The following is a 13633-nucleotide window of genomic DNA, read 5'->3' as shown; positions in this document are numbered from 1 at the left end:
GGCATGTAGGTGAACATTTTCTGAGGATGGTCTTAGGATCTGTGATTGTTCAAAAATATTCATTTTAAATAGTTGGATGTGTGTAACCTGGTTATTTAGGTCTAAATTGTACAGCTCTTGAGGCACAAATTTTTAGAACTTTTGTGTCCTGTTATGATGTTAAAATGGTAGTGTTCTCGATAACAATGGGGTTTTTTTAATGTATGGAACACATTATTTCCTGATAGCTGTTCTTGGGTATTAACTTTTTCTTTTCTTGGCAAAATGCAAGGTCACTGCAGTGATCTCTCAGAATTCCTTCCTTCTTCAAAAGATGCAAATAAACCATTCACTGTGCTGTTTTTTACCTTTATTAGTCATGGGAGCAATTTCATAAAACCTCTTCAGAGTACCTTGCTGGGATGCTTGCCCACTTCCTTAATTTCTACACTCTTTTGTTATTCTGAAAAACTTCTGTGGTTGGTTTTATGTTCTTGCCTGTTCTTGGCATCCTGGTTTTGGTTAGAAGGGGATCTTAAGATGCTCTGTTACTCTCATGCTTGTCAAACTTTATTTATCTACTCTTAGTCCTTTCTTTCTCCTTAATTTCCTGTGCAAGTACCAAGCAAGCTTTCCTCATTCTCCAGAGACAGCCGACTGTAGACTCAGGTTGTCTGAACACCTGCTACTTCCTGTTGTCTTTATTGTCTCACCTCCAAGTTCATGCTCTTCATATTAACTGCTTGGCTATCTTCTCCTCCCATCTGTGTCTATATCCTGGCAGTTTTAACCAGGATTTCCAATGTCTCTTTCCTTGCAAGGTCATTAGACTCCTATTCCATGTTCCCTTTTTCTTAGTTCTCAATTGTATTTGAAGTGATTTATTAAAGTGGTCCTCTATGCTCTTTCTGTCATCTTAAAAGGAATTACTGGTACTGGTGTTTCTTGATTCTGTGCCTTCCTCCACATTTTATTCTTTAAAGCATGGAAGGTCAGCATGATGTGGTAAAGTTCTGCATACGGATATCAAAACTGATTCTAATTGAGGTAACACCTGTAATGAAAGCACCTTAATAAAAATCCTTGTTTGCACAAGTTAGATGTAAGGTTGTGCTAAGTAATGTATTGGTAGAACTCGTGTTGCTTCTTGTACCAAGCTGGCCTTTTTGTTTTGTGCTGTGTGGCCACCTCCTTCTACTCTGTCTCTGAAGGAAATGCTGCAGGACTGCTCCCCTTCTTTCCCTTTTCCTTTTGATCCTGTGCTGAGGAGTTTCATTTAATCAGATACCACCTGCTGCTTCTGTGTGGGCATTTGTCTCTGTCCTGCCCTGTTTCTCATGCTTATCCTTTCACAGCTGTCCTGAAGAACTGAATCACAAGCAAATGTAATTTAGTTCCTTTTGTTTCGTTCCATTGTTCCTTTGTTCTGTTGCAGGTGAACATTATTTCCCATTCAGACCATACCCTAAAACACCTTGTCAACTCACTGTGTGTCCTTTCAGTGCCCAAATCATTTTCTCAAACACACTGTTGGGGTTTTCCCCCTATTTTATGACTCCTTTCTTTACTATCTTTTCTTAAGGACAAAAATTTCAACTTTCACTGTATTATTTCTACTTAAAGTGTTACAACCTTCTGTTTATCTTTCCTGGCTTCTGTTTTTGAAACTTGCAGGAAAAAAGTGGCTGCTAAATGTTGTGTGTATCATTCTCGCAGTTCTCTCTCCTTTGCATCATTAGCTTCCACTTCTTGCATTCCTTTTCTTTTCTCAACATCATTTGTTGTCTACTTTCTGCCTTTTACACTGTACACTGGTCAGATGTGCTCCTGTAATTCTTACCCACCACGTTTTCTTGACCTAATCTAACAATACACAGTATATTGTCATCCTGTTTTCAAACCGTGTTATAATGAAATAATTCACCAAAAAGTTGTTTTATTTAGCTACTTAGAGTAACTGTCTCTCCGTCATGTCACTTCATTAACATTTGGGACACAGCATATGATCCTTTTGGGGTTACCCTGCCTCTTCTTCCCCCACATTCTTTTCTCTTGTTAATCCTCTTCAGTGAAGGAATCTTGTTTTTTTCTGTCTCATCAAGCACTAAAATCAGCGTGAACCATCTTCTAGCAGCAAAAGAGTTGAGGAGAGACACTGTAGCTCTGTGGGAAAAATGTGTTGCAGAAAGCTGCTTAGGATTGTCCTCACTGTATCTTGATGCTAGAAAATTATTTTAAGTCTCTAGCTATTTCAATTTGAATCTTAAATGGGGTGGTCCTCATTCTAACAATAGTATGCAGCTACTGCCACAGGATATGAAAAATTTAAGGTGCAGTTGTAGAGACCAGGGTGTAATGTTGCCCGGAGCACACTGCACAGTTTAGGGACTGCACGTTGTCTGTGCAGAAAGCTGAACCAAGTGGCTTTTGTCTAAAATAATAATCTCTAAATGCTTTTTCACATGTTTATGCACACTTTAAATAGCTCTGTTGCTGTGTTAATGTGAGTCATGAGTAAAATGATTTAAACAATCAGTGGCTTGGTTCTGACTGTTAAAATAGAGTGATATCCAAATGTAATTCTGCATCATTTAAAAGCAGTAGTAGTAACCTACATAGCAGAAATTCACAGGTGTTTTATATCAGCGAGAATGTGATAGTTTCATTTTTTGGGTTCTTTTCATGTCTTTTCTATATAAATAGGTGCTATACTGTGCAGACTATTATAATGTATTCTTAATGGGCCATTCCTTTTCTTGTTGCAAAAATGGATGTTACACTGCAGGTACACAGTGTTGTTACTCAGAGTGGTAATCACTCCTGCATAGGTACAGTGAATTTCCAGCGATTATTATCTTTAGTTGTTAGTTCAGTGCTTGGTGCAGAATTGGCTTTTTGAGGGTTTTTGCAGCATTTTTCTTCTTAGGAAAAACAAATTTAGCTTGATTTAATTCTTAGGGGTTTTTCCAGCAGAAGTATGACTGAATCAGTGAACAAAATCATACAATTTATAACTGTATATTTGTACTTCGAGAATTCTTAAAAAGATTGTGTTAAGGCACCTTCTCTGTATTGGCAAAGTACCTGTTTTCTGCAGCAGGGACACTGAAAGAGCTCCTTAGACTTCTGTTTTCTCAAAATCTAGCTAAAACTATTGTTGTTAAAAGAATTAAGTGTTTGTAGACTATTGCCCATATTTGTGGGGCATTTGGTTTTGATTCCTTTTTTGTTTGTTTGTTTGTTGTTGTTTCATTTGGGATTTTTAATGTAATGATCAGATAATTTAATGAATATTTAGATGGTCCATAGCTGTCAATCCTTACAGAACACAGTACAGAAGTGTTTCCAGTCATATACTGTTTTGTCAGAGCATTGGAATGCAAGAAGCTTGCTGGGAGGATATTTGAGATTTAGAAAAATTATGTGGGAGGGATCATGTGCAGCTCAGTAACTCCAGTGCCCATTTCTAAAGTGACACATGAAAAACAGAAGCAATCTCACATTCACAAGTTTATTGCTGATTTCTCCTAGTACTGCATGGTGCTGCTTTACTGTGAATCTGTCAGCAAAAGGGCTTCTCAGACTTCTGTCAAGAGCTCGAGTGCCATTCTAAATGTGATGTTAACATTTTATGTTAATATTGCTTTTAAATTCTTAATCATTCTTTACATTCTTCTTCGCGTTGTGCAATAAAATTTGAAAACAGACAGATTAAGGGTATTAGCATAGTAATTTAATAACTTCCATTTAAATGGAAGCATGTGGCTTGTGTTATTATTAGACTTTATAATTATCAACCTGCTGTGCCTCCAAATTTTTGTGCTTTTCCTCATTAGTAAGTGCATTTCTTGCATTGTTGCAAGTTTTCTGGTTGTCACTGTAATCCATGGTGTCTGGAGGGGCAGATCCCATTGTATAGCAGGTATGATGCAAGCACCTTGCACCCTGGAAGGTGTGCACAGATTGGTTGGTTTATTTTCATTAATCTAAACTTCAGGATCTAACATAAGTGCTGTGGCGCATTGCTATGAGATGCTGATTTTCCTGTGCTGGCTATTTGAGGATTTTAGGCTCCAAAATTTCATCTTCCAACACGTGCTAAGTGGGTGTATAATGACGATATGCTCCTCTGTATGGACTCACACTTGAGCAAGCGAAATGTTTTGTGGAATCCTCATTCATCACCGAAGACAAATTACACTTTTAGGAGCTGTAATACCTATTCAAGGCATGGGGACAGATTGACTGTGGTTCTTGAGCTCCTGCTGTTGAGTGTTGGGGGCATTGAGAGTGGAAGAAATACGGGCATTTTTAGAAAAGGATTTTTTAAGTCTTGGAGTGTGACTTGCTGGAGCCAAATAAGGTATTTGCAGCTTATTATGCTTCATAAAAAAATAAAGTTACTGAAAGATATTGTAGTTATGGATGTCAAAACACCATATTAACAATAAATATTATAGTTAATAATATTTATTGACTTACTTACTGTAATAGATACTTAATACTGGTTTGAATTTCAGACCTGCTACAGTTTTATATTTTCTCCAAAAGCCCATGCCCTTTGTTGAGAGAACAGATATGCAAAATCATTCCTAAAGTTGAAGTAACAATAATAAGACACTTTAAGTAAACTGTTTATGTTTTAACAATGCCTTGGACTGTAATTTGCCCTTGGGTAAGCCTCAGCCTGAGGGAGAGAAGGGGAGTGGTAGATATTTTTATTTCTCACTGAAAATGCGAATGCTGGTTAAGCAAAACCCATTGGACTCTGGAAGTTGTCTTGTGAAACTGGTTGTTGTTATCTTGCCTTTTTTGAGGTTTACACTGTATTCTTTACTTAGTAGAACTCATGAAGTTGGAGTTGGAGGCACTTCCACTTGAAAATAATTTTTTCACAGGGTGTTACAACTTAATCTGTTTGTGTGCATGTGTTTGACACCTGAATTGTATGTTATTGAGTCCCAATTTATCATGTGTTGTTAGGATCTGCAGCAAACACAGAAATCACTCTTTGTTGTTTACTGCTGTCTCTAAGAATTTGGGAAACTTTTAACTTCTTTTACAAGAAGTTTCTTTTTCTTTCTTTTCCACCAGCTTCTAGTTGGTGTTTGAAGAATGAGTGTATTATCAGCTTCTGTTATCAATGCATTTTCTATGATCCACAGCCTCTACAGTCACTGTCCCTCGCAGATTCCAAGCTGAAGACTGAGGTCACCATCATTATTAATGCCTTGGGCAGCAATACTTCTCTCACGAAAGTGGATATTAGTGGAAATGCCATGGGAGATATGGGAGCAAAGATGCTGGCAAAAGCCCTACAAATAAACACCAAACTCAGGTAAGGGAATATATTTGCAGTAAACAGTAGAATGGCTTAGTAATACTGATGTTGTTGGCTTATTCTCAATCTATTCTCAGTCTGTTTCTCTTCAGAACCTTTCTACATACAGCCACTTAAGAGTGTCTTTATTTGGAAGGATTCTCATCCTTCTTTTTCTTAAGAGAAAGGAAAATAACAACAGAAAAACAAGAGAAGCAAGTTGTCCCATCAAAAACATTTCCTTAACTGAAACTGGGGAAAATTTTCTACATTTGAACAGAAAGGCCTCTTGTTGGAATCAAAAGACTTCTCAAATTTCTAGAATGATAAGAAAAAATTACATTGTTACAGAGCTCTCTGTTAATTAAATCCAATGTTCTTCTCAAAGCTGGGCCAACTTAAAGCTGTGTGAGGTTGCTTAGGGACTTGTCCACGTGGGTTTTGAAGATCTGCAAGTACCAAGTACCACAGTGTCCCTGGGAACTCAATTCTAGTGCTTAGCTACTCTCTTCTGTTCTGCTCTCTCTTTCTTACTGGAGGCTTTCCCAGCAGAGAAAATTGTGATACTTGGGTAGGAAACTGAAGTGAATTATTCTTTGTCTTCTGAAGTCAGTTTGTAGAACTAAGAGCATGTGGAATTCAGAATGGGGAGCAACATGGATCATCCATCCTTCCTTTCTCCTCTTCCTACTGTGTTGATGGACCTTGGCATATCTTCTTTACAACTTCATCTGCCCAACAACTTCACTGCTTTTTAGCATGTCTGGCACTGATGGCTTGAGAGTATCACTTTCTTTCTATCCACCATGTGTCTCACAAACAGTAAAACCTTCAATCAGTGTAAATCTGGATGGGGACCTCTAAATATGTCACCCTCATCAGGAAAGATAATCCTCCCTCCTCCTCGTCAGACTGTGCAGATGAACTTTCCTCAGTGCATTGTCAGTGTAAAAAGACCACTTTTTACTTGGTCTCCAAGTATTTGTTCCCTGGAGGATTAGAAATTCCCCCAAACAGTCTTGGCTATTTTGTTCAGAGGCAGGAATCCTCTGGCCTTTGTGTTGCTATGCCTGAACTGAATATTAAAAATGTCAAGAAAGCACTGGAAGGATGGCTTAGGTTTATTGAATGTATTAACCTGAAATGACCACAAAATCTGAAGAAATAAAGTCTTGATACATTTCAGGGTGGCAGACTGAAACATTTCACAGTATGCTGAATGTCATAGTTGACATAATGTCACCACAGTCTGTGGTGTGATTACAGACTGAATAATGCAATGGTAACTGGTTCTGCCAAAATGTTATAAAATGACACCCAGGTAGAAATATAAACATACTTTCCAGTGGCAAAAATATTCAAGATTTGACCCTTAGCATATCTGATGTTTGCAGAATGACTGTAGAATCTCTCTTCCTCTCTTTCATACCTTTCATCTAAAAAACAGAGGGATAAATCTGCAACAACAGAAGGATGCCAATACTTGTGAAAGCATGCCATCTATATTTTTTTTTCTTTTAAACACCAGAAATCTTTGTTTGGTTTTGTGCCTTTTTTTTTTTTTTAAGAACAGCTACAACTGGTGCTCTAGCAGAAGCAAGATTTATCTGCTTGTCTGTCTCTTCTGCCTACTAATGAGATCTTTGAACATGTGTTTGCAAATTGCCAGGCAGTCTGCTTGAGTGGTCTGAATTGGGGGAGGAGGGGAAGGCTTGATCACTCTTATCATTACTGCGTATTCAAAAGAGCTACACTTTATGCACCTAACCTAATGGTTTATTTTGGCACTACTTGTGTAGCATGGGGAATCACATGAACAGTGTGATGAGCTTAGTGCAGGGCTGAATGTGTGATAGCCTGCAAGTTTTGACCTCTGATCAGCATGAATTTTTAAAATACATGCAGCCTATGTGGAACAGAGATTGACCATTTACTGCAACTACCAGTGTTCTGGTTTTTCAGTATGGCCTTGCAAAGCAGACTTTTCAACTTTGGTTTTGATGCTATTCCTCAAAAAAGCAGAAATTTATGTCCAAATCTTTCTATTAATTGTGTTTTAGAAAAGTAAGGTACTTCTGTTAGTGATAGAAAATGCAGTAGAGTCCCCTTTAAAGTAAGGGAAACTGGATTTGGGGTATTTGTCCATAATTTCTGTCATTTCAAGGATTTACCATCTAAGTAAAGACAAGTTTTCGAAGCGCTGCCTTCTGCAATTTTGAATATTCAGCAGTGTGTTATTTCAATATGCAAAGCTTCATTATGGATTTATTTGGTAGCTCTTGTTTAACTTATATTTTTCTTTCCTCTTCCCACCGCCTCTCAGAACTGTAATATGGGACAAGAATAACATCACTGCGCAGGGCTTCCAGGACATAGCTGTGGCACTGGAAAAGTAAGTCTCAAGTAATTGAATGTCTGATGAAGAGGCCAAAGATCCTGAATGATCTGAGCAGCTGCAGTTCTCACCGCAGTCAATATGATCTTGAAGATGCTGAGTGCTCTCAATTTTAAGCATGAGGATGTTTAATCTAAAAGAAAATTCATGACTTCACATCCTTCAAAAGGATGGGAAGAGGCTCTGTGGCTCTTTCATCCATACTCTGCTATCAGCATTAAGGTCCTTGAGTTCTGCTCTTAGCGTTAAAATTCTGAATTTGGTAATATTTTCCCTTTGCTTCATTCTCTTGTGTTGATAGTGTGCAGAAAGTCTATTCTAGTGAATGAAGCTGTACATAATAACAGAAAATTACTGAAGTGGGCCTTTGCAGTCTGACTTTTTTTCTTTCCCCTAGCAAGTTGAAACTAATAGAGATGATCTCAGAAACTGCAGGTTTTCTTTGTAATTGCTGTGCTCTGGGTCATTTTGCATCCATGAGTTTACCCACAGATGCAGCCATTACCAGTGATAGATGTTAAATTGCTTTCGTCTTTCTCCATCTCCATCACATTTCTTTATATGTTATTATCACTTTTCTTAAGAGAGAAGAATTACAGATTTAAATTATGCAGCAGTTGAAGTTTTTCACATCATGAAATCCCTCAGGCAGGAGCAAAGGCTCTCTTTAGAAAGTGAATGTAACCTACTATTGCTAGGTCCTAGACACGGTATCTTGTAAAACTGTATAACTACTTAAGGGAGCATCTTACCCTTTTGCTAGGTCCTAGACACGGTATCTTGTAAAACTGTATAACTTACATTATTACATTATTTTTACATTATTTACATTATTACATTATTATTACATGGAGCATCTTAACCCTCGTAGGGGGCATGAGGCTAGAGCTCATAAAGTTGCTTGGTTTGTGAAACTGTTGTAGTTTATGTACTCGGTTTTGAAATGAATTCAGTTGCACTGATGTGGGAAATTAGATAAATTATGTATAATTAAGCAAATCATCTTGCAGTGATTCCACTGATAGTAGTGAATAATAATCTGCAGAGCTTATTTGTCAACTTGCGGACATTTCTCTGTTAAAGGGCAATAGCATGGGGAAGTCTGGTAGAAAAAAAAAATACCCTTGTTTTCTGGTTAGCATCAGCTTTATTTCTCTGTTCCAAAGTGTTTGGATGAGTAAACAGAGAAGGGGTGGAAATCCTGAGGCAAAAGCAAGTAATCTAAACAAAAACACCCCTGGAATGCCACAGTTAATTATGTGACACTGTACTTTTTTGGGGTGACATCTCATTTATTTAACTTGGAAGCTGAGGTCATTTTATGTTGCCTTAAACATTTTTAAATTGTCAAAAACATTGATAACATCACAAATTAAGCCACAAGCAGCAAAGGTTTAAACATGAAGAGAGGGACCGTCAGTACTGGCTGAAAACAATTAGGCCATAAACAATCCATCTTGAAGACATTTTGAGAACATTCTTCACCATATGTTTCCTAAAAATACCTGAAGCCATCAGTATTCTGTAGAAAAGAACCATTGCTCAAAATGGAATGAAATATACTGAAGATGTTTAAGGATATGTGTTCTGTGTGTTATTTCAGTTTTAAGAAAAATAGTCATCTACCAAACCACAAAACAAGAGGAAAGGTAGACTTTAGTTGTATGGGCAGGAGGCTGAGGGGATTTGCAGCAGACTTTAAAACAGGCTGAAGTAATTGGAAGGTTTTTTTCTTTCCCCTTCTTCCAGCTTTTCTTCATCTGCTTATTGCTGTTTGAAAATGTTATTTCTGCAAGGGAATTCCAGGAGTATGACTGTTGGCAGATTTTGCCCCGGGGCATCCCAGACAGATGGCGTGAAGTGCTGAGAAGATTTTCTGCAGAGTCCCTTAGAGGTGTCAGTTCAGGAGGGCATTTGAGAACAGTGGGCATCTTATTCAGCTTGGCCATTAAGCAGGGTCTTGTATCTCTGTAATTTTAATATGAAGATAAACATGTGATTTACAGCCTAGAGCCCCCTCTGTCACAGGACTCTGCAGCATTGTCTCATGTTCACTTCTGAAAGATTTTTTTTCTATATGGACCGACTGAAGAAGTAGCTGAAGTTCTAATACCTGAGGAGAAATGCTGGAGTTTGTTAGAGGGCTATGAATTCTCCCCTTAGCAGTGATGTGAAATTCACACACCCTGACCTGAAAAACAGATAATCTTATTCCTGTAAGTAAAATCTCCACTGCAGCACAGAGCTTATGTAGTGTGTGGATCAGAAGTTACTACAGGGGAAATAATGTGATGAAATGTAGGACTGTTGTCACACATGTTGTATCTAGAAGAAGAGGTTTTTGGTACCTCTTTTGGGACATCCTTTACAGTCTTTGAGCACCTGTCTGAAATTTAACATCCTTTAAATGTAGGTATTTTGCTGAGTATATCGGTGTCTTTGGAAATTACTGGATTATTGAGTTTGTAGCAAAATGTACTCCTTTACAAGACACAAGTGGGGTGTTAATAAAAAGTACAAGGGGAATATTTTAGACTTCAAGGAAACAGAGAAATACAAAGCCTAATGATAAAGTTGAAAAGTGAGCTTTAAATTCTTGATATTTTCCCCTAAGGGCTGGTAAATTCTTAGATGAAAATAATACTGCGTGTCTGAAAGCAACCCAAGTACAGAGGATTTCCTTCTTCCCTTAGGGTAGTGGTCTTCTAAAGTTTTGCCTCTGTGATTGTGTGTCCATGAAAATCTCCTTATCTTTCATTTGCCTTCCTCCAGCTCTGTGTGTCCATATGTGTGAGGGAGGGTGCCCTAAGCCTTTGACTAAATTGAATTTAGCATATAACTGCTAGTATGAGTGCTGGCAATTACAGATTTCAATGAATGGGATGTATTAAATGTCAAACAGCTGCAGAGATCCTTAGAAATCTACCTTCTTTTTTTTTAAACTAAATAAATACCCCACCTGTCAGGCAATCAGCAAGTTCTGTAATTATCAGTCTTTGAGCTCAGTATCTTTGACATTTAAAAATTCTCCCCGTGGTGGTGGACACTGGTTAGTATCACATGAGGACACATAACAGGGTCTGTATAGTCTACAATGTTCTTTTGAAGGACAATACAGCTAGAAAGAAGAATTAATTTTCTGACTGATGCACTAGACAGTTGGACACCGTGGAAGGACAGGGACTTTGCCTGACACTGACAGCTATACATCACCATGTTTGCATTGGGGAAGAAACATAAAAACCTTCCATTATCATTTAAAGTAAAATATTGGGTGTTATCAATGAGGAATTGGTGTGTTTGCAGTTCAGGAGGATGCTGTCCTTTGGAGAATGGTTTTGCATGTGTCCAAGCACCTGGTGGGAGAAGAAGGGAAAGAAGCTTGGAGTTTCACACTATTTAAGGTGTCTGCTGTTGGGAGTAACATGGTCTGCTGTCATCAATGGTGGTGACTCAATTGAAATTGCCAGCTTTAAAGTGCTCAAGAATAGAGGATTCCAAACATATTTGTGTAGCTCTGGATGGAATAGGAACAGACGGTTAGTGGGATGTTTGCAGAAGGAGGAGAAAGAAATGTTTGCAAGAAATAAAGGATTAATTGAAAATAGAAAGAATAATTTCCTTTCCAGGTTTTAAAAACTTCCTGCTCTTTTTTTTTCCCCCCCATTTATTCAAGTCTGAAATTGTGTGGACATACCACTGTAGGTGGCATTTTAAGTATATCTGTGTCATGATAATCAGTTTATGTTCTCAGAGTTTAAATGTAATTTTGACTCAGGACCAAACTCCTGTCTTTAATTTCATATTGCAGCAGATGGACAAAGCTGCAGAAATATTTTGCAAGCAAATAAGGAAAATGCAGGGAGCAGTTGTTTGCATAAAGCAATGTAGAGATGCTATGCTTGTTTTGTCAGCTTTTTATTAAAAATTCAGCAAGTGTCTTCAAATTGTTGTAAACATGAGAAGTTATTAAATAGTAAATTTCCAAAACTCAGTCTCTTAGTTGCTATCTGTCTATTACTGAATATTTCTGTTTAGTCTTAGATCTGATACAGTTGCCAGCAGGCGCTGATTCTCCCTGTTGTGTTTAGATATACAAAAAAAATAATCTAACCTTGTACACAGAGGGCAGCTAGGCTTTTAATCAGGAGCCACTGGGCATCGCCCATATAACTGTTTTTCAAAATCTACCCCTCTGTCTAGTAGTAAAGAAGAATTAGCAGCAAAAAAGAGCACGTATACTTCCAGCTATTCTGCTTAAAAATGTGAAAAATTAGTACCTTCTTGGTACCTTCCATGGACAAGTACTTTATTTCTCCCTTCTAGGTTATTTTTCATTAAAAAATACAGTGATTATATAGAGATACAGTAATTAGATTAGCTTTCACCATCATTTTTTTTTTCTTTAGGAATTATACGTTGAGGTTCATGCCTATACCGATGAATGATGCCTCCCAAGCACTCAAAACAAACCCTGAGAAAACAGAAGAGGCGCTGCAAAAGGTATTGCATATTCCACCAATGAACAGAAATAAAACCAGCAAAAATATAGTAATTTTAAGTGACTGAGACTTCATGCTTGGCTGAATAAAAATTCTATGCTGGATTCAAGGATTGTTTGGTTTGTACAGACATATACATGGTAATCAAGTGCTGCAAGAGCTTTTTATTCCACAGAATGCTGGGAGTGAAGGCTGATGGAATGCACTGGTGTAGTGTAAGAATATCATAACTAAACAAATGCAAACTAGACCTGGTATTACTATGTGCCTGACTATGAAGGAGAGAGTTAGAAACTGCATGTTTGTTACATATGTGCCTGTGGGTATTACCAAATGTTTAGAATTACTTGTGCACACTTTTTATATTGGCATAAAAAGTGCAGTCAGCTCTGTACAACACAAAGGATGCTCTTCAATTTGAGGGAGGATGAAAACATTTACTGCCTGTGTTTTATATTATACATGTAAAATTCACACACTGTGTTGCCCTAAGTAAGCAACTGCACCAGCATGTTCTTCTTTTGGATGAAAAGGTGTTGACAGTATCTGTAGTGTTCCACTTGCCTGAGTTATAAAACTCCCAGCTGAGTTTTAATATGGTAAATCTTGTGAGCTCCAAACAAGCCTCCTGCTCAATAAGGAAGCATGCATTTCTCATCTCTTTAATGAGCAGTTTTCCTTCAGCCAAGGTAAGGCCATCAAAATGTTATAAATAGTTCTTACAGATCAATGTGATTAAAAAGCAAATGTCTATGATCCATGTTTTCAGTAATTTGAGTATCACAGGGAGAAGTGCTGGTAGTTAGTATCTTTTTCTTTGATGCACGAAAATTCTCTCAATTCTACTTTTAAAAATCTGAGTCATGGGGGATGGATGTATTTCTTACATCTCATTTAATATAATTGGCCTGGTTCACATCTAGACTGATAGATGCATTTCTGAAAAAAATACTGGGAAGCTTCTGGCCATGGGGATTTAGATTCTGTGTTAATTAGGCGCTATGTACAAAGAGCATTTCCTTTTATTCATATCAAGGTTGCTAAAACTGTTAGACCCTGAGTTTGTTTTAACGTGTGGTTCAGGCTTTCTTCACACAACATGAGGAAATTACCTCCTAGAAAAGGTATCAGTGTCAGGAGTGGTGCTGTGATCACAACACAGGTGATTCCCTGCAGGTAGGGATGCAAGCCTCCCTGCATGGACTGAGCCTGGTGCTGGGACAACTGCACTGACTGACTGATGGACACAGCAACCACCCTCTCAAGCTCTGGTGTCTCTGCGGCACACTTGGCTTGGAGTGGGCAAACTGGATAAACCCGGGGATTTGCTCTGGGACATGGTCAGATGTTGCAGTTCTTGCTGCTGCCACCACCTTAGAGGCAACTATCCCCGCTGATGTCAGCCCCACAACCTGCTGGCCACGCCACTCATCCTTT

General features: G+C 38.1%; 1 protein-coding gene across 3 annotated transcripts in view; it reads left to right on the top strand.

Moving 5' to 3' along the window:
* The window catches only part of CARMIL1 (capping protein regulator and myosin 1 linker 1), a 190211-nt gene that overhangs the window by 122772 nt on the left and 53806 nt on the right, over positions 1–13633 (top strand). For all 3 annotated transcript variants that reach the window (XM_041408078.1, XM_041408077.1, XM_041408076.1), the window contains exons 21-23: positions 5145–5317; positions 7623–7691; positions 12104–12197. In XM_041408078.1, the coding sequence (XP_041264012.1) occupies positions 5145–5317; positions 7623–7691; positions 12104–12197 (336 nt within the window). The remainder of the gene's footprint in view (positions 1–5144; positions 5318–7622; positions 7692–12103; positions 12198–13633) is intronic.

The sequence above is a fragment of the Onychostruthus taczanowskii genome, unplaced genomic scaffold (assembly GCF_017590055.1).
Source record: "Onychostruthus taczanowskii isolate IOZ18803 unplaced genomic scaffold, ASM1759005v1 scaffold29, whole genome shotgun sequence".
NCBI lineage: Eukaryota > Metazoa > Chordata > Aves > Passeriformes > Passeridae > Onychostruthus > Onychostruthus taczanowskii.
Note: the sequence above shows the minus strand (reverse complement) of the source record. Positions and strands in the feature narration are given on the sequence as shown.